We start from the raw sequence: 21967 nt of genomic DNA on the forward strand, positions 1-21967 counted from the left end.
GTATTGGCTTTAAAATGGCATTTGATAAAATAAAGTGTCATGTATTCCTCTGTTCCTTTTATAAACTGAACCTTTGGTCCAGGACTGAGGTTTGATCTAGAACAGATTTGACCAAATGCTGGTGTTTCATCTGATCTAAAGAGCTCGTCTCCAAATGGATCCAAACACAGTTAAGTTGAAAACTATGGATGCACTAATACATGTGTCCACTGATCAGTGTCAGATATGTGTGTGTCATGTTATATTGAAGAGTTTTTCATAAATGTACGTAATTTAATGTGTTTGTTGACAGATAATGTGGTGAAGGACTGACAGACTTAAAAATAAGAGTCTCATATTTCTAATGAAGATGTATTTAGGAGGATAAATAACACAAACCACCTAAAGTCGACAGTGACACATGTGTGGGTCATGACTTTCACCGTCGCTGAATCCCTGGTTAAACCCTCCGTCTGTGTCAAGTGTCGCTCTGTGTGACAAAAGCTGCCGTCTACACAAACCCTGAAGCGCACACACACCGTCAGACACCGTCGGCTTCATCCGGAGCAGTGACGCTGATCCGAGCTTCGGGACGGGACCGGCAGACGGCGGGATCACCGGAACGGCGCCTAAAGAACCTCCGCAGCGTTAATCTTCTCACTGAGCGCGCTCAGAGGTCGACGACGCACACAGACCGCTTTGTCATCATGTCCCTCTGAGCGTTGTTCGGGATCCGGATCCAGATCCAGGTCCAGATCCAGGTCAGAGCGCGGTCTGACAGATTTCAGACGAGCCGAGCAGATGAGGGAGGGAGGGAGGGACGGAGGCGCACGACGGCAAAATCCTGAGATGATTTGATTATTTTGTGCAGCAGAGAGAGGGAGAGGGAGGCTTTGGACGACACCGAGGCAGGATGTTGATAGGTTTGTGAGTGTGTTGTGTTGTTTTTGTTGTTTCCAGGACCATCATGGGCCCGCACGGCATCAACCGAGCCGTCCAGAGGCTGGAGTTCAGCGACTGCAAAAAGGGACTCGGTGAGCAACTTCAACTTCAGACCAGACTTTAAGAGCAGTCTGTAGATGGACAAAAGTATTGGGCCACGTTGAATCCAGGTGTTTCTTTTCTAACAGGGGTCTGGGATACAAAACAATAAGGACTAATGTCAGTTTTATATTATGGGATAAATATCAGTGCATTGGTTAGTTTGGTTTAAATTCTTATCTTTGCTTCCAAAATGAATCAGATGGTTTGGACTGAATTTCTCTCAACATTGATTTTCTTAAATATATATATATATGTATGTATATATAATTTTTATTTACTTATGACTATGATTTTAAAAGTTCTTCCGCTAAATTTCTAAAATATTTTTCCTGCTCTGACTGTAAATAATAATTTTCTATCACAACTAACCATCTACTGTCATCACATCTGACTGAGGAAGAAAAATCTCCCATTAAACTTTCAGGAAATATTGATGTTTCTAAACTATATGGACATAAGTAGTGGGACACATCATGTCTACAGCAGTCAGATGTCCTGTTCATGAGGATTTGAGCTGAAAGCATCAATATTTGAATGTTTGATTGACACATATATTGCGCATGCAACAGTCAGGAGCTGAGTTTAGCATTTAATCCTTTATTTAGACAGGTGTGCTGCAGAACCTCAGCTCTGAAAACAAGAAAACAACCAGAAATGAAACCAGCCTCTGTCTGGAAACAAAGATTTAAGAGTCATTTTCTCCACCTGTAGTGAAACAGATGAGATTAAATGAATTCTGGTTACTGCTCTGAGGTGTAAAACTGACCAAAAAAGTCAATTACACTTTAAAAAAAACATGAGCATCATGTGATCATTTTTATAGAAACATTAATAAAAATACTGATTAATCAGATCATGTGCTCAAATAATGTGCTTTGAGGTAGAAATGATGACTGGGTTACCTAAGTTTAATTTTTTGCATGTTTTATGTCATTTTCATCTAATTATCATGCACAAATTAAATTATTTCTGGTGTAATTAAATTTTTACAGGAAACAATCTTTTTAAGAAAGAAACAAAATGAACAAAAAATATTGCCTTGTTAACAGTATCATGATATATCACAATATATCGTATCATGATCTTAGTATTGTGATTTGTATCATATTGCCAGATTCTTGCCACTACACACCCTTACAAATTAGCACAATTAAGAAAAAAAAAAACTTACAGATGAGGTTTTTTTGGAGCTCATGAAGGATTTAGTTTTGTGTTGCTTTCACTAAAAGCATTTTTATATCATTTTGGACCTTTGGACTTTAATTGTCAAAGTCACTATTTATTGACATATGTATTATTTAAATATATTTCCTTCATTTCATTTTATTTAAGTTTAATTGTTTACGTTAGTCGTGTGAAGGGAACTTCATTGCTCAGTACTGGTGTGTTTATGACAGTAAACTTCTTGAATCATGAATGTTAACATACAAGTAAATAAACAGGACGTAGCATTAAAAACTAGGCTGTGTGTAGGGTATGAGTTCTGTTCCAGTAATTAGCCTGACCCCTGTTTGCACTCAGCGTGTCTTGAACTCTTTTGTTCCAATAATGAGTTTTGTAATCTGCTGTTTCATTCAACACATGCTGAATATTTCTAATTGCTTGGGAGAGTTTTTGGCAGGTTTCAGACATTGAATCACATTGAATACTGTTTTTTTTAAACCTGTATAAGACACATTTTTCCGTGTTTCATATTGTAATGTTCAGTCTTTGTTTCAGTTCATTACTGCATTATTGAAACTCACCACTGACTGTCAGAGGAACAGAAATCCAGTTTGACCTGTAGTTTGTGTTAGAAACTGATCTGTTTTTTTTTTTTTCATTCCATGTGAATCATCAGGTGTGAAGGTAATCGGAGGTTACCGAGAGCTGACGGGCGAAGAGTTCGGCATCTACATCAAACGGGTGGTGGTCGGTGGGTTGGCGGCTCTGGATGGTACGTAGTTCACTGGTACTATACGAACCCGTACGTAGTATTAATAATGTATATGTAGTGATGATGATGATGTGTATAGTACATTTACATCCCCTATTTTCACTACATATATGTATGTTTTAGTCTGTATATGGGATAAAAGTTAGAATATATTGAATAGAAGTTGAGATATGGATTAAAATGCAGAATATATGGAATAAAAGTTTAAATTTATTGAGTAAGAGTCGGATATATGGGAATAAAAATTATAATGTATTGAATAAAAGTTAAGATATTGATTAAACTTGAGAAAGTACAGATTTGAAGTTGAAATATATTAAATAAAAGTTGAGATATGGATTAAAATCCAGAATATATGGAATAAAAGTTGAAATATATTGAATAAAAATGGAAATTTATTGAGTAAAAGTTTAAATGTGTTGAATAAAAGTTAAGATATTGATTAAACTTGAGAAAATACAGATTTAAAGTTGAAATATATTAAATAAAAGTTGAGATATGGATTAAAATTCAGAATATATGAAAAAAAAGTTTATATCTATTGAGTAAAAGTTGAATATATGGGAATAAAAGTTATATGGAATAAAAGCTAAGGTATTGGTTAAACTTGAGAAAATACACATTTAAAGTTGAAATATATTAAATAAAAGTTGAGATATGGATTAAAATTCAGAAAATATTAAATAAAATTTTAAATTTATTGAGTAATAGCTGGATATATGGGAATAAAAGTCATAATATATTGAATAAAAATTAAGATATTGATTAAACTTGAGAACATACAGATTTGAAGTTGAATATATGAAATAAAATTTGAGATATGGATTAAAATTCAGAATATATGGAATAAAAGTTTACATTTATTGAGTAAAAGTTGGATAATAAAAATTTAAAATTAAGAATATATGGAATTAAAGTTAAAATATATTGAGTAAGAGTTGAAATATATTGAATAAAAGTTGGAAATATATGGAATGAAAGTTGTAGTCTATTGAATAAGAATTTAGAAATATGGCTGATGTTGTATATGAAGTAAAAATTGGAATATATGGAATAAATGTTGAAATATTTTAACCTCCTCAGACCCAGCTATGGGTTTTCTGTCCACATTTGTGGACAAGACTTTCACAACTTTATACAAAAAAAAAGAACAGAAAACTGTCCACCACTAAGGACATTCCATAAAAATGTTAAAAACTGCATCTGAAAAAACTGTTGCATCATGAAGTTTCCACTGATTTAATAAACAACACAAAAAGCTGGTACTTTGCTGACATGTCCTGGGTCTTAGAAGGTTAAAAGTATAAAACAGGATAAACTAGAAAAGCACTCGGAGAGTGCAGACATCCGCCAAGGCAGATCAGTCCCCCCCCCCCCCCCCCCCCACCCCCCCCCCCCCACCCCCCCCAAATCACCACCAAAATGTAATCATTTGTTCCTTGTGCCAGTATCAACATTTCCTGAAAATTTCATCCAAATCCATCCATAACTTTTTGAGTTATCTTGCTAACGGACAAACAGACAAACCCCGATGAAAACATAACCTCTGCTGTTACTTGGCGGAGGTAATAATAATAATTATGGAAATGTGGTCAAAATGGATTGTATATATATAAATATATAAATATATATATATATATATATATATATATATATATATATATATATATATATGTATATATATGTATATATACATATATATATATATATATATAACTGGAAATGCGTTCTATTTGAACTGGTTGAATGTACTGGAGTTGAAACTTGTGTGGATTTTGAAATAAGAATAGTGAAAACGAGGGAAAATGTGAAATATAACAACATTACCAACAACATTAACAAAATATATTATTAACAAAATGTAAAAAAGGGGAAGACATAGAACTTATATGGAATGTGTTCGTGTTTTACCATTGTTGACTTTTCAGTTGTTTTTTTCGTTTTTTTAATACTCTGTTGTAAAGTATTTTTCCTAAATGAAAAAATAAAATTATATTAAAAAACGAAAATACAAACTAACCATTATTACTGTTGTTATTATTGTGGTCCGTCACCTGTCCTTGTGTCCGTCTGTTGTCACTCTTTGTTCCAGGGCGGCTTAAGTCAGGTGACCTGATTCTGGATGTCAATAATATCAGTTTGGTGGGCGTCACCAATGAAAGGTGAGTGTGTGTTTCCACTGCAGTTTAACACCACAACCCTCTTTATTTTGATTTGAATATCCCATAACAGACTTAGAGGAGCTTAGCGAGCAGAAGCAGCACCGTGCACGGCGATAAAACCCAAACAAACAAACCATCCTGCAGAGGAAAAAAAAAAAACCCTTCAGTGTGTCACCAAAACATCATAAATGGAGAAAAACCCTGAACGTGACCTAATAAAAGTACATGTGATTATGTAAGTTACTTAAGTTTTCAACTTTGGGCAAATTTGCAGCTACACATTTTCTCTTTTTTTGTTCTTAACCCTTTATAAGACACTCATGCACTACGTTCACACAGCAGGTCTTAATGCACATTTTGGATTTTTTGTTGAAATCCGATTTTTTTTTTTTGTTTGTGTGTGCTGGTTCATATTACATATTAAATGTGACTTCTATCAGCTTTGAATGTGAACTGAATGCGACCCTGAAGTGACTCGCATGCACATTGTGACGTTTGTTGCATTTCAGTGACGTAAAGGTTGGATAAATGCGACCTGGCCGTTCAGACTGAAGCAAAATATCGGATACGTATCGGATTTAGACATCAGAAAGGTGGTTTTGAGCACTGACCCTTTAAATGCACATGAGCCACTTCAGGCCCCGCCCCCTCCAGGTCATTGGCTGTGCTCTGTCCCGTTCAACCAACAACTGAACATTTTAGGTAATGGACTCCAAGTTTGGACATATTTTCAGTCTGGACTACAACCTCTGACGACGACAAACAATTATGGAGAAATACTGGAGAAATGTTCATCTGAAGTCTGGACCTGATATGTGCGAATGTCGGGATGGAACTAGTTATAAAATGTAAGAAATTAAGCAGGAATTCAAACAGGTTGTAGAAATCCACTGGATTTTTGCCTTAATGAATCTAAAGATAGTTTTGCAGCAGCTGGAGGGTTCAAATTCAAACTGAATGAACCATTAGGGTCCAAATACACAAAGAAATGAACCACAGATTAATAAGAGTGGGTTTAGATAAATATGAGCCTTTTAAATTAGATGCATTTGCAGGTAGAAAGACGACATCAACAATGACATTAAATGCTACTTAATAAGCAACAGCATCAGTGACGTACAGACACATGAAACTTACACTGTTTTTTAGTCGAAACACTGGCTCCGGAAGTTTCTTCTTGGGCATTTTTCATCTTGATACGTCTGTTATGTCCTTATGTGTTGAAGTCTTTGTGCATTTTGCACATCTTTTAGTTTTTGTATTTCTTTCTTTAATTCGAAAGTTAAATTCATGTGTCGTATTATCATGACGTATTTTACTCCAAAGCAGTTCTGAGACACATTTTGGGCCTAAGCCTCTGAGCCTTAAGTTTTTAACGAATAACTACCTGTTCTTTTTCATTCTAATCCCTAAAGGTTTACTGATATTTCTATGTGTGTTTGCCTTGTTTTCTGATAGGGCGGTGGAGATCTTAAGGACCGCCTCCCTGTCCAATCACATGTCACTGCTCATCGCCAGAGATGATGAGTCCAGGTACAAACACACCAACTTCAATCTTCACTTATTGCTGATTTAACTCCCCGTGGTTTGTGTTTAAGCTTCATGTTGTGGATGAGTTTTAATTTAGTGACTTTAACACATTGTGGCAGATTTCACTGTTTCGATACTTGCTCACATATGAAGGATTATGCACAGATTCTGAATTTTTTCAATTGAAACTGCTATAAACAATCAAAAGACAGCATGTGGTTCTGTTCAGTATCACCAAATCTATAACTAGATCAACTCAAATCCTCATAAATCTGCACCTGTAAATATCTGTGCTGTGTGATTAGGTTGATAGTGTCTAGTCTTATTTTTGTAGGGTTATTAATAAAACTCTTTGATCTGTAAAGTAAAACTAACCTAAAATCAAAAACTCTGGAGGCCCAGTTCCATGAGTTAACATAATGTGTAATAAATCAATAATGAGATAATGAGTTAAACTGTTCTCATTATTTTCCTCTTCAATAATAAAAGCGCAGCTGGAATACTGACTCTAAACACAAACGAATGAGCTTTCCAGATCTGTCCTGGGTCTTTGTATCCGGGTGGCGTTCGCGGTGTGTCCTGCTCTAAACCGATGGCTGTCTGTGATTCGCTGACAGCAGCGTCGGCGCTCAGCAGCAGGAGGTAAAGCGACCTGGCAGTCTGCTGTCGCCGGCGCTTCTCCACGTCCACCTGTCAACGCAAACACAAACGCACTGTGACACAATAAGGACACACCGCTGAGGGAGCAAACGCTGTCGGCTTTGAGTCATCACATGGACCGGAAACCTCAGGGAACAGCTGGACCGGGTCCCAGCAGATCTAGACCGAGTCTGGATCAGGTCTGACTGGGTCCAACCAAGTCTGGACCAGGTTAGGTTTACGGACACAATGCTGTGTTGGCAAATGCGGTCTGCTCCGAGTCTTCACCAGACGCAAACATGGACTAGAAACCACATGGAAGGTCTGGACCGGATCCAACCAGGTCCAACTGAGTCTGGACCAGGTCTTACTGGGTCTAGCCAGATCTAGATGGTGTTTGACAAGGTCCTACCAGATCTGGACCATGTGTGGACCATGTTTCAACTGTGTCCAGACTGATTCTGGACTGGGTCTGACTGGGTCAAACCAGGTCTGGACCAGGTTTGGACACAACGCTGTGGGAGCTAACGCTGTTGGCTGTGAGTCGTCATAGGCTGTCAACGTGAAACCACATGGAAGGTCTGGACTGGGTCTGGACCAGGTCTGAGGTTTGACCTGTGTTCAGATTGTGGCGTTCAGGAGTCCCAGTTTCCTCCCATGGACGCACATGTTCTACAGTAGAAACATGTGGAAGCAGATGATGACGCTACGATTTACACTGATTTTATTGTTGTAAAATCATTATATAATAAATAGGGGTGTTAGAAAATATCGGTTCTGCAATATATTGCGATATTTCATTTCACAATACTGTATCGATATTAAAAAGTACTGTATGGATATTTTTTGATATTTATTCAAATTCAGATATGGCAGAGGTTTGTTTTTGTTTTTTGTTTTTCTTTATTGTTTCTGTCTTATTTATTATTATTTAACTGTTTTATTAAATAATGGTTATTTGAATCATCCTAAAAGCACTTTTACTGTCTGAGAGGCAGATGGTAGTTCCTTTTGAAACTAGGAGAATTAGAAAAGTGTTGTGATAAAGCATTAGATCCTGCTCTGAAATAAAAATGTGTTTTGTATTTGTACGTATTTCTGGTGTAATTCAATCCTTCCAGGAAATAATCTTTAAAAAAAAAAAAGAAACAAAAAATTGCCTTTTTAACAGTATCATGATGTATCGTGATATTTTGTAACGTGATCCTAGTATTGTGATTTGTATCGTATCACCAGATTCTTGCCGATACACAGCCCTAATAATAAAGCAGAACTAAAAATATCATCCACCCAGTGGTATATTTAATGAATTAGTCTGTGGTCAGACTAAATCTGTCCTGTCATCATCATCGTCTATGTGACTGTCTGACATTGATGTCCAGTCCAGATCAAACCTCAAAGTCCTGAACCGTAGGTGTCTGTAGTTCAGTTTGTCTCATATGTTTAAACCATAGATTTTGTGTAATTATTGGACAGAACCTCAACGTCACCCATTTGTTTCTGAACTGTTTTGAAGCAAGTAGCTCATGTTTTAATCACTATCATGTTGGCTTTTTAGAGCTGGAAGTGATCATATATGGATAAAGATGGGGTGGGGGGGGCAGGAGCGTGATGGGATATAGGTGAGCTAATGCTAAATGCTAGCTTATCAACCCAGTAAAACAGTAAACTTCATGAAATACTAACAAAGTCAAGTTAGTTCTTAGCTTGTGTTTTGGTCGCCACTATGTTGGGTTCTTGGAGTTGGAAGAGACCATATTTGGACAAAAGGGGCGGAGCTGCAGGAGTGTAATGAGTTAAAGGTGAGCTAATACTGAATGCTAGCTTACTGACCTGGTAAAATTGTAAACTTCATCAAATACTGAGTAACAAAATCAAGTTATATATTGTTGTTTCCAACTACAAACTTCTAAATTTTTGTCCTGTTGCTCGTGTCTGATGTTGATGTCGTTCGGTCTTTCTGTTTTTTTTTCTCAGTCTTTTTCTGTTGGTTTGTTCGCTGTGTAATTTACCACCAAGACTCCAGTTACATAATAAGTATTAGCTGATTGGTGAAGGACGGAGGTGAATCAGAGCGGTCCACACCATCCAAACAGGTGATGAGGTGTGACCTGACAGAGGTGCATGATGGGATGTGATGTGTTGTTGTGGCTGCAGAGGAAAAGGTCGGAAAGTCCTTTCATTTCCATGTGTATTATTAGAAACAGGCTGTGTCGAAAGCCGCTTTGTGGCGACACGTCAGACTCACCTCGACGCTCAACCTCCACGGTCACCGTTGCTGGTTTCGCACTTTAAAACCACCGCGATGATGATGGTGATGAAGTGCGGCTGCCTGGGAGCCGTTCAGGGTCATGAAGAGGACATGGATTTTCCGCCGCTGTCCTCGCAGGTTCATGGATAAACAGCAGAAACACAAACAGCCTCAGATTATTCCTGCAGGTTCACGGACTGAGGCGTTGGAGTGTTTCTCTCAGATTATGTCATTTTTAAGCTGCTGGATGGGAATTTTCAGAGGTGGTTCCAGGACGGCGAGCTGTGGAGACAAAGGATCACCTGAACAGACCTGAGATTCACTGCGTCACTTTATTCTGCACCAGGAACATCGTCTGTACAGCCAACAATTAATGACAAAATCAATGAAGTTCATGCAACGTTTAAGCTTTGACCCATAAAGACAGACTTCTGTCCAATAAAAACAATGAATTTTAGTATTGGCCTTCAAGACAACAATACCACGCAACTTCAATTCAGTTCAACCGTATAAAAAATGACAAGCTAGTGATTCAAGTATTTTTAATGGCATTAAGTTTATAAATGGGTGAAGTGTCTGTGGAACCTCTAGTGCAGGGTGTTCAAACCCAGTTTAGTTCATGGCCAATGTGATCTCAAATGAGCCGGACCAGTAAATACAATAATATAATAACCTACAACCTCCTAAAACCCTCTGTCCACATTTGTGGACAAGAGTTTCACAACTTTATCCAAAAAAAAAAAAGGAAAAGAAAACTGTCCACCACAAAGGACATTCCATAAAAAATGTTAAAAACTGCATCTGAAAAAACTGTTGCATCATGATGTTTCCAATATAGGCACTGATTTAATAAAAAACAAAAAAGCTTGTACTTTGCTGACATGTCCTGGGTCTTAGGAGGATAATTAATAATTCAAAAATTTCTCCTCGTTTTAATGTGAAAACCGTAAAATAACATGATGAAAATGTGAATAACCTGAACAACCATGTACAACTGGAAATTTTTTAAGAAAAATAAATGTAATTTCAACAGTTTACTATTAACACACAGATCACAGTAGATCCACAAATGCATAAATTATTTAATAACAGGCACAATGTTGGCAAAATTGCACTTATTTTTTGCAAGACATTTCAGGTTCATATTTATTAAGGTTATTCATATAAGTAAATGTAAAGGTTTTACTGTTTTTTGCATTAAACCAAGAAGAAAATTTAGAGTTGTCATTATTTATAGGTTATTATTGTATTAGAGTCTGGTTTAGACCGGCTGTATATGTAAAGTGTCATGTGATAACTTTGTTTATGATCTGGTGCTATATAAATAAATGTGATTGATTATTCTACTTGAGCTCACATTGTTCTGTAGGTGGCCCCTAAACTAAATGAGTTTGACACCATTGATATCTAATATCTTCAGTGTAATTTAGGCAATTCGCAGATTCAATGACCCACAGGCCAGATTGGACCTTCTGTGCCGGGTTTCGGCCTGTGAACCAAACTCACGTAATCTGCACAGTGCCGTACTGTAAATTTTTTTTTTTCATAGTTTTTTTTAACTTTTTATTTCTACTAAGGAACAGCGGAGGTTATGTTTTCATTGGGGTTTGTCTGTATTTTTGTTTGTTTGTTTGTTTGTCTGTTAGCAAGATAACTGAAAAGTTATGGACAGATTTTGATGAAATTTTCAGAAAATGTTGATACTGGCACAAGAAACAAGTGATTACATTTTAGTGGTGATGGGGGGGTGCACTGGTTTGCCATGTCAGAGGTCTGTGCTCTCTGAGTGCTTTTCTAGTTTTTTTTTAATACACTTTTTTGTATTTCATCAACTTGAGCCATAAACAAAAATATCAAATACTCAGTAACTGCCATATTTTATAACCCTTTGAATGCCATGTTTGTGATGTAAACAAACCATGATTTTGGATGTAAAAAAAAACACAACTTTTTTCTTTTCAATATTCCACATAAAAAAATTTTTGTTTGTTTAATTTTTTCATCCTGGCATATGTCAGTGATTAACACCAACATTGGTTATTATGCATTATTATTTTTTGTGCTAGGTTAAATGTTCTAACGTGTCAGTGTGTCTGTTGTACTCACTTGGTAGACGGATGTAAGTGTAGGAGTTTGACACTGTTTACAATGGGCTGATTTGAGTGGATGGATCTGAATCCTGGAGGATTCTGTTGGGTTTCTTTAAACTGGCTTGAGCGTCTGGTTCCAACTGGCTTTATATGTAAAATGTTATGATTTGGCGCTATGTAAATAAAATTTGATTTGATTTGAAATTTGATCACAATTTTAAAAATCAGGCAAAAATGAACAACTTTAGAATTCTGACCTAAAGCAAATTGTAAAAAATAATATGACCTTTTATAACATGAAGTGTAAAGTGTGCATCATATGCTCACCATGATACTGGAGGGTTAATACATATAATCTTTACATACTGTGACAGTTTAACAAAAATACATCTGAATATAGCTGCAAGTAGGGATGTAACAATTAGTATGGCGATGAACGGCGGTAAAATTGCAGACGGTTAGTATTGCCATTTTAATTCTAATTATCATGATAACCGTGTTTGATTACCCTACTTTTAGGGGAAAAACCCCGGTGTAAAGATCTGCTTTAATGTCAAATATTTGAGTATAGTTTTAATTTATTACAATTTTGATTTTATATACCTAATATTTGGAACCAATATTCACTTTTAAAGTCTTTGGAAAGGTTCGTTAAGCATCTGTGTGTTATTTATGCAATAAATTATATACATTTTTCAAATTGGATTTTATGGTTTTTTTGTGTTTTCTGGCCTTTTATGTTGATACAGTAGATTAAAGTGAAAAAAAAATAATAGGCAGATGATATAAATTAAGTTGTGCTGAAAAAAAGATCCCAAACATGGGTACAGTAAACATTTGTTTATATAGTATATAAAGGCAAAATCAAAAGTATTGAAAAATGGCCAAAATAGGCTCAGACCACTAAGGGTTAATATTTGAATGTTTCTGACACAGAAGGGACATTGGGACTATTATTTTTGGGGGTTTTTTTGTTGTTGTTGTTGTTGTTTTTTTTTCAAAATATAGCTTGGTTAAATTATTTCAGTGTGTGTATCAGTACTTTTTGAATATTTTGAGCATAATTTCAACAATACCGTGATAATAATGATAACCTTGATAATTTTGGTCACAATAACTGTGATATAAAATTTTCATGTCGTTACATCCCTAGCTGCAAGAGGTGATCCCGGGTTCAAGATTTTTACATGTTGAAAACTTTTATTATTCATGATTTTTGTCCATATTTACTCAAGGCCTGTGATTGTTCTTACAACTCATAGCGCCACCTTTTGGGCAATATTATAATAGTTTTACAGACTTGATTCAAAATTATTAGTCTTGCGTATCCAGATCTTTCTCCGTACTTCATTAGCGCTACGCTAGTTCTGCAGATCAGTCTGGTGACATCTGCTAAAGCAGGAAATTTTCCTTTTTTTTAGGTGAGGTTTTGAGTTCAGGATGCATCAACAGTGCATTTGCAAAATATCATCTGGAGAGAAGTTGTTTTGGTGGAATGTGTGCATATCGTGGTGTTAAAATGGCTCAATCCGTACAAAAGAAAACGCCATATTTGTCAATAAATATCATTTTCACTGTGTGTACAAATAAGCATTAAAACCTTGTTATTTGAAGATACTTTGGATTAAAACCTGTAAATCAACAGAAGTGATGAGTGTGAGCAGCTCAACCAGCAGCAGATGAACCATATGTTTATTATTTTACACTTTAACCACGCTGGGCTTTTGACCTAATTGTGCAGCAGGTTTTAAAATAGAACCAGATGGCTCAAAAATGGGGAAAAAAAAAAAAACCTCACATTAAAACATGTCCTGCTCTGAACTGTTCAACCAGAGGTGAAAAAAGGACCGAAGAATTAAAAACGTCACTGAGAAATATGCATCTGATGGGTTTAGTTGAATTTAATTTGATTGTTTAAAGCAACTTGATAAAATACAGGGTCTGATATGTTTAATTTTTTTGTTTTGTGTGTATTTTAAAGCTTTGTCAGTCGTGAGTCAGATCATCACATACTGTTACTGTTGTTGAAAGACATGAAATCATTCAGTGTTTGTCCATAAGAGGGAGACAAACGCAAACAAATACAGAAGAAGAATCACGTAACATGCAGAAAATCATTTGTTTAATGTTTGTGAAAAATAAGAAAAACAACTCACATTTTATTATTGAACATAAAACTGACTCTGAAACTGATGAAAAAAAGTCACAGAGGAAAAAGTTGGTTGACATTTTAATGTAGTTTTGATTATAATTTATATTTACATGAATTATTTTATTTATTTTGCTGAATTAATTGAGATATTTTAGTTTAATTTTCCTCTTGTTCGTTTGTTTTATTTAATGATTAAAAAAATACCTTTATTTTGGATTCTTATTCTGAAATCATCCAATTTATTGATTTTATTATTATTATTATTATTATTATTTAATTATTTTCATTTTTTTTTATTTTTACTGAAATTGTCTTTCACTTTTTTTCAGAATGTTTAATTTTGGAATTTTTTAAGTATATTTTTATTTTATTATTTATTTCAGTTTTTTTTTTAATTTGCTTTACATTTTGCCTTCATTCTGTTTCAAATTTTACTTTCAGTATAAATATTTCAATTAAATTGTATAGATATACTATAAATGTCACAACATGCTTCATAAAATAATTATGGCAAGAAAGTAAAATCAATAAAAATCACCAGTATTCTCATATATTATATATAATGTTTATATGTTGACCAAATGTATTAAATCATAAAATGAGACACAAATAACCCAACCCTTCTCTGGAAACATTTAATTACTAAAGAACATATATATATATATATATATATATATTTTTTTTTTTTTTTTTTTTTTTTTTTTTTTTTTCAGTCCTTTCACAACACTCACTCAAGAACTGACATTTACAATAAAATATGTTTTTTGTGCTGAAATGTAAAATGAAAGGATAACGTCTAAAAACCTCCTGATTGGTCGTGTTTGGTTGATTCTCAGGAGGGAATTCGCTGAACTGATGGAGAAATACAGCAGCAACAACGTCTCTGCATCAGGACGAATCTCACCCACTCAGATCTGCACAGGTAAGAACCCACTCATGAAAACCCACTCACAGACACTAACACTGACACAGGAAACCCACTCAGGCCTGATCCAGGTCTAATATTAACCCTCAAACCCAGGAAAACATCTGCACTATCACTGCGGTTTAGAAGACCTGTTCTGTTTTCACCGGTAGAAGAAAACAGTTAAAAAGAGCTCATTGTCCAAAAATATGTGCACTTCAAACACTCTACCCATGAACATTATAACACAAACATACCTTCGCTATCTCTGACTGGTGTTTTTTATGCAAAATGATGTCAAAACCTGCCCAAAACCTGCCCTAGTCCTGTACACTTCTCATTTGGACATCCTTAAAGTGCCTCCATGATGGAAAAATACGGTTAATTGTCAAAACCGACCTAGCTGTCTTTACTCAGAAACAGTCATACTTTCCAAAGACTTGTTTTGATTTTAAGTCTATACTGTCATATGTAGAGAAAAGAAGTTAACTCTGCAATGAACCTGTTAGTTTTACTCTGATTAAATTGACTTACCATTTATTTGAAGCATGTGAAAGTAGAAAGATTAACAAAAAGATGAAAATAACAAAAACATTATGAATGTACAATTATTAGAAGTAGAAATAGAAAACGTAGTGTTAAAAATTGTGTTATATATAAGAAAAAGAGGAAAATGCTATTGAAAAAACTATTGAAAAGAAGTGAGGATGAAGTAGAACTTGTTTATAATATGTTTATAATCCTTAGCCACAAATTAATTTAGTTACTTTCTATCAATATGTAAATACTTGTTACTGTGGTGATTCCTGCCACTTGTACACAGTTGCTATTGTGATTCTCATCACTTTTACATGGTTGCGATGGTGATTCTTGTCACTTTTGCATGGTTGCCATGGTGATTCCTGCCACTTTTACATTGTTGGAAGAGGGATTCCTGTCACTTTCACATGGTTACTATGGTGATTCCATCCACTTTTGAATGGTTGCTACGGTGATTCACACCACTTTTACACGGTTGCTATGGTGATTTGCACCATATTTACATGGTTGCTGTGGTGATTCCTGCCACTTTTGCATGATTGCTATGGTGATTCCCGCCACTTTTACATGGTTGGTATGGTGATTCCTGGCACTTTTGCATGGTTGCTATGGGGATTCCCACCAGTTTTGAATGGTTGCTGTGGGGATTCCTGTCACTTTTACATGGTTGCTATGGTGATTCCTGCCAATTTAAATGGTTACTATGGTGATTCCTGCCAGTTTTACATGGTTGCTATGGTGATTCCTATGACTTCTACGTGGTTGCTATAGTGATTCCCGCCACTTTTGTCAGTTAAGCGCAGAGCCAAAGATTTACCTTTGAGACTGACTGAATTAGAGGCTTTTCTGTCACATTTGGTTCCTCAAATCACCCAAGTCCTCCCGCTGTGAGTTGGAGGAGACTGGTCTGAAGGCGCTGATGTCCATTTTCTGTGGGTTTAGTGTAAACTGTGTGAAAGTCGTGGATGTAAACAGTGAGTTTTAGTGGAGGTGATCTGAATGCTCTGCTCTGGTTTCTGATTGGTCGAATGGTCAGTTGGATGGAACTCCTGTCACGTTGAGGCTCATAGTTCAGATTGTTGAAGTCACCGGGCTTTGGTTGAAGTGTCATCTGAAAGAGGACGAATGCAGCTGCATCTGTGGTAGATATGGAAAAGTGGATGGAAACGGACTCAGAGGAACAGCAGCATGAAGACAGAAGATTAGCATCATTAAATACACAGCCAGAAAATCAGAAACACACACAAAAAAAAGCATCAAACTGAAACTGTGATTAAATAAATACTGAACTAGATATCCAGATACTGATGGACACCATGAAAGTCTGAAGTCTGGAGACCGGTTTAATGTTTGAACCATGTTTCTACGTTAAAGTCTGATGAAATAACGAGGCTCCAAAGAGGGCGGGGTTTAACCACCATCCCATGTTCTGGTCTTCATTCAGGAAAGCTGACGGACACGGCGTCCTCTTCATCCTCCTCCAGATCAGAGAGTCCTCAGCTCCTCAGTCCTAAAGAAGGGGTGACGGCCTACACCCAGGCCCCCCCGTACGCTGCCAACAACCCCTACACTGTGCACACGCCCCCCCACGCCTTCAGGTACCGCCCACCTCATAGGCTGCCAATGCCAGGGAAATGAAGTGTTTGTGTCTTAGTAAAAAAAGCCATCATTTCCATAATGAGGACGTCATTTCTTCAGAAACTGCCTCATGTTCAAGACAAAACTTAAACATTGTTTATATATTTATTAGCTCCTACTAGTGGTGTACCGATCTGGATTTTTTTGCTTCCAATCCAATTTGATTTTTTTTAGGATTAGTTTTGCCGATACCGATCCAATACCAATTTTTTACAATGAAATTTTGTTTTAAATTTGGAGTCATTATTTGTAGGTTTTTATACTATTATGTTACTAGAGATCACAACTGGGCTGAATGTGGAACCTGAACTAAAACTACTATGACACCTCTGACTCTTAATAACTTTAGTATAATTTTTGCACTTTCCAAATTCATACTGTGGAACAAATTAGAACCTTTGACGGGCCGGTTTTGGCCCATGGGACGTATGTTTGACACTGCTGTAGCGTGTCTATGGACTGGTCTGTCCAGGTATTATATGGGGGTGAGTTCTGTTAGTGATGCGCACATCAGTGGGTTACTCACAGGTCGGGTTGGGTCGGGTCAGATAATTCTGCAAAACACCTGCAGATTGAAAAAAAAAAAAAATCCCGACTTGCACATCACTATCAGACCAGAAAATGAAAGTGAAACTTAAAGACGCTTTACTAGTTCCTCTAAGCCTCCTGCTGTTGTGCAGCTAATTTTCTTTTTCCCAGTGATGAAAGTGTTCCGGTTTTTGCCGGAAATCCATTTGGTTCTGAAAACTGACCATATGTTCAGGTAAATTAAATGTGTCCGAATCATTTCCGTCTGGTTTGGCAACATTTCAGCTGGAAAATTACACATAAATTGCTCTGAAAATTGTAAATTATTTTTATTTGGGTCCGCCTCATGGGTGCAGCCATATTGCTTTCTTCTTGTCTCAACCAATGAGATGCTCATTTACAACGCGGAACTTGTATCAATGGCTCTGATTGGTTCGTTGATGGCACGTGGTTCGTTTTGCGTCTCTGGAGACAAGATGGCGGATTCACTTTGAGTATTTTACCGCCAAAGTATTTTGTCTAAATATTCTGTGAAATCACGTCAGAATTCATCGTCCTTCAGTGTGGGGATGAACTCAAGTGTGAGGCAGGAATGCGCCTAAGAGCATGCACAATGAAATGCTCAGAAAACTTCAGGGTTTTTTTCTTTCCTCACGTTCATCACTGTTTTCCCTACCATCAGAAACTCTAACTTGAGGGGGCAGGACATTTACCCCCCGCCTAGAATCGGGCCCAGATTGGCCCCGATCTCGCGACTAAATCTGATCTTCTAAAAAAACACCAGATCTGCAGCCGATACCGATCTTTAGATCAGATCAGGACATCCCTAGCTCCTGCTGATCCCAAATAGTGAAAAGAAATTAAAAATTGTGATCCACCACTTTGCCGTCACTGTTCATCACTTAGAAAAGTTCAAATGTGAACATTCAGCCTCCAAAGCATCACTTACAGAAGAAACTGGGATTCTACAGATGAACACCAGCATCTGAGTAGAAACGCTGAAAAGCACTGGTCAGCAGAGATGGAAATATAGATCTAGTCACAAGTGTTTTTTTCCTCTGCAGTGACAGTGTGATTCAGTTGATCTGCGTTGCCAAGGGAACAGGCCTGGGGCTCGTCATAAAGGGCGGAGCCAACCGAGCCGAAGGACCAATGGTGTTCATTCAGGAAATAGTGCCTGGAGGCGACTGTCAGAAGGTCAGTGATGTCTTTAAACACTAGAAACGAGGGTTAAAGGACCAGTCTGATGGTTTTACAGACGTTAGATCAGTCTGTGAGAAGATGTGAGGATGATCATTATGAAAGTGGATGTGATTTATTCCATTATCATTCACTGATCATCTGAAAACAGTGAAAACACCTCTCTGAGCCTCGTTGTTTTTGTGTTTGTTTATTTGTTTGTTTGTGTTCGTGTTGTCAGGATGGGAGGCTGCAGGTCGGAGATCAGCTCGTCTCCATCAACAAAGAATCTCTGATCGGAGTCACGTATGAGGAGGCCAGAAATATCCTGTCACGAACTAAACTCAGGTCAAAAAAACATTAAATAATACTGAAAGACCTGGTTCACCATGTCAAAGATCCAACAGAAAGGACGTAGACTATAGAAATAAAAATAAAGTTGTATAAATATAAAACTCAGGATGAAAATGATGTAAACATGTAGAAAACAAATAAAACCATGATCATAAATGACCTTCTGTTCGTCCTGCAGACCAGACCCTACGGTAGAAATTGCCTTCATCAGACGGAGGTCTTCCTCCAGCTCCAGCAGTGGACCCCACAGCCCCATCGGGGGGTCCGGGGTCTCTGGAGGGTCAGGGGGGTCTGGTGGAGGGGCGGGGCCTCAGACGAGGTCCCCGGCCCCAGGCGCTCTGCCTCCACAACCAGCCGTCGTCACCAAGATCACCTCATGCCGAAACCCTGCAAGTGAGACGCTGCCATCGGTCAACATCAGCCAGGTGGAAAATGTATACACAAATATATACAAAATATATACACAATATATACAAATACATCAGCCAGGTGGAAAATGTATACACAAATATATACAAAATATATACACAATATATACAAATACATTAGCCAGGTGGAAAATATATACACAAATATATACAAAATATATACACAATATATATACAATATATACAAAATATGTACACAATATATACAAATACATCAGCCAGGTGGAAAAAATGTACACACAAATATATACAATATATACACAATATATACACAATATATCAAATACATCAGCCAGGTGGAAAATGTATACACAAATATATACAAAATATATACACAATATATACAAATACAGCAGCCAGGTGGAAAATATATTCACAAATATATACAAAATATATACACAATATATGTACAATATATACAAAATATGTACACAGTATATACAAATACATCAGCCAGGTGGAAAAAATGTACACAAATATATACAATATATACACAATATATCAAATACATCAGCCAGGTGGAAAATATATACACAAATGTATACACAATATATACAAAATATACACAATATATACAAATACATCAGCCAGGTGGAAAATATATTCACAAATATATACTATATATACAAAGTATATACACAATATATACAAATACATCAACCAGGTGGAAAAAATATACACAAATATATACAATGTATACAAAATATATACACAATATATACAAATACATCAGCCAGATGGGAAAAAAAAAAAAAAAAAAAAAAAAAAAAAAATATATATATATATATATATATATATATATATATATATATATATATGTGTGTGTGTATATATATATATATATATATATATATATATATATATACAAACATATCCAAAATATATCAATACATACAAAATGTATAAATATATCAGCCATTAAGAAAATGTATATGTAGAACATTTACAAAGATATGATACATACAACTACATCAGCAAGGAAAAAAAATATTCACAAAATATATACAAATATATACAAATCGAATAGTCAGGCAGGGAATATTTACAAAACACATACTAATAAAATACACATATACAAAAGAAGTACAAAGTAATTATAAATCTACTGTGCAGCCAGTTATAAATATATATACCCTACTTTCCGGCTATAAGGTGCACCGGAATATAAGCTGCAGGTGTCCACGTTGTGACATGAGATATTTACACAAAGATGGTAAACAAAAAGATGATTTAAGTATTTATGTCCATACCTTAACTGCTTTTTTCCAAACGGTACCTGTAACACGGCAGTCAAACGACAGGAACAGGCTGGTTCAAAAACCCAGAAAAGTCATTGGTCTGTATCTTCATCTTCCTTCTGCTCATTAAACCAGAGCAGTCGTCTTCTTCAGTGTTGGAGTTGAACAGCCTCAAATTCTCCGTCACACTCCTTCTCAGTTTCTCCTCCGTTGTTGCTCAATGGCACTTCAGTGCTGCAGCTCTGTTTCCTTCTTTACAGACGCATCGATTGCTTTTAACTTCAAAGCTGCAAAATCTGCATTTCTTCGTGTGTTTTCCATGATGAGGGTTTGTGCATGACACGCAAAATGATGGTTAAAGGTTCAGATTCAAACTCCTCCTCTTCATCACCTCTTCCACCTGTCTGTCTCACTTTTGCGCTTCCTGCTAGAGCGCCCCCTGGAGGCCGTTAGCCCGTATAAATCTATACTCGAGTTGCATCGCTGTATAAGCCATGGGGTTCAAAACGAGAAAAAAGTAGCGGCTTATAGTCCGGAAAGTACGGTATATATATATATATATATATACGACACTTATGCAAATATACATTACATACCTAAAAATACGCATAATATCTGTAAATACTCATGACCTTTAATTAAGTACATGTGAAATTTCTGGCTGTAAATGACGGCGATAATGTACAGTGTTACTGCCTCACCTTAAATAATAACGACATGTCTGACACAGAGCAGTGATGAAAATGAATGAGTGGTGATGTGTCGGTTGTCATGTGTTTCTGTCAGATATCAGGATTGAACCTGGCTCCAGTTTGAATACAGACATGTTCCAGTTTGAATACTGACATGTTCCAGTTTTAATATAGACCGATTCTCATTAAATCATCATTAATATGCTGTGTTAATGTTTGCAGGTTCGAGTGTCGCCGGGAAGAACAGAGGCAACGGAAATCACCTCCACGGCCGAGAGCAACAGCATTGCTGACACAAATCCCAGTATGTGTTAACCTGGTAACCAGTAACCCCATAACCAGTAACCAGTAACCCCATAACCAGTGTCAAGTAACCCCATAACCAGTAACCCCATAACCAGTAACCAGTAACCCCATAACCAGTGTCAAGTAACCCCATAACCAGTAACCCCATAACCAGTGTCAAGTAACCCCATAACCAGTAACCCCATAACCACTAACCAGTAACCCCATAACCAGTAATCCCATAACCAGTGTCAAGTAACCCCATAACCAGTGTCAAGTAACCCCATAACCAGTAACCCCATAACCACTAACCAGTAACCCCATAACCAGTAACCTCATAACCAGTGTCAAGTAACCCCATAACCAGTAACCCCATAACCACTAACCAGTAACCCCAT

The 21967-nt window shown here is 36.5% G+C and overlaps 1 protein-coding gene across 3 annotated transcripts in view; it reads left to right on the forward strand.

Moving 5' to 3' along the window:
- Positions 1 to 21967, forward strand: part of stxbp4 (syntaxin binding protein 4) — a 79887-nt gene that overhangs the window by 12470 nt on the left and 45450 nt on the right. For all 3 annotated transcript variants that reach the window (XM_030122079.1, XM_030122075.1, XM_030122078.1), the window contains exons 2-11: positions 940 to 1013; positions 2864 to 2959; positions 5052 to 5121; positions 6580 to 6654; positions 14620 to 14705; positions 16672 to 16825; positions 18458 to 18590; positions 18814 to 18920; positions 19105 to 19351; positions 21507 to 21588. In XM_030122079.1, coding sequence (XP_029977939.1) covers positions 940 to 1013; positions 2864 to 2959; positions 5052 to 5121; positions 6580 to 6654; positions 14620 to 14705; positions 16672 to 16825; positions 18458 to 18590; positions 18814 to 18920; positions 19105 to 19351; positions 21507 to 21588 — 1124 coding nt within the window. The remainder of the gene's footprint in view (positions 1 to 939; positions 1014 to 2863; positions 2960 to 5051; positions 5122 to 6579; positions 6655 to 14619; positions 14706 to 16671; positions 16826 to 18457; positions 18591 to 18813; positions 18921 to 19104; positions 19352 to 21506; positions 21589 to 21967) is intronic.

Source organism: Sphaeramia orbicularis, chromosome 19, assembly GCF_902148855.1.
Source record: "Sphaeramia orbicularis chromosome 19, fSphaOr1.1, whole genome shotgun sequence".
Lineage (NCBI taxonomy): Eukaryota > Metazoa > Chordata > Actinopteri > Kurtiformes > Apogonidae > Sphaeramia > Sphaeramia orbicularis.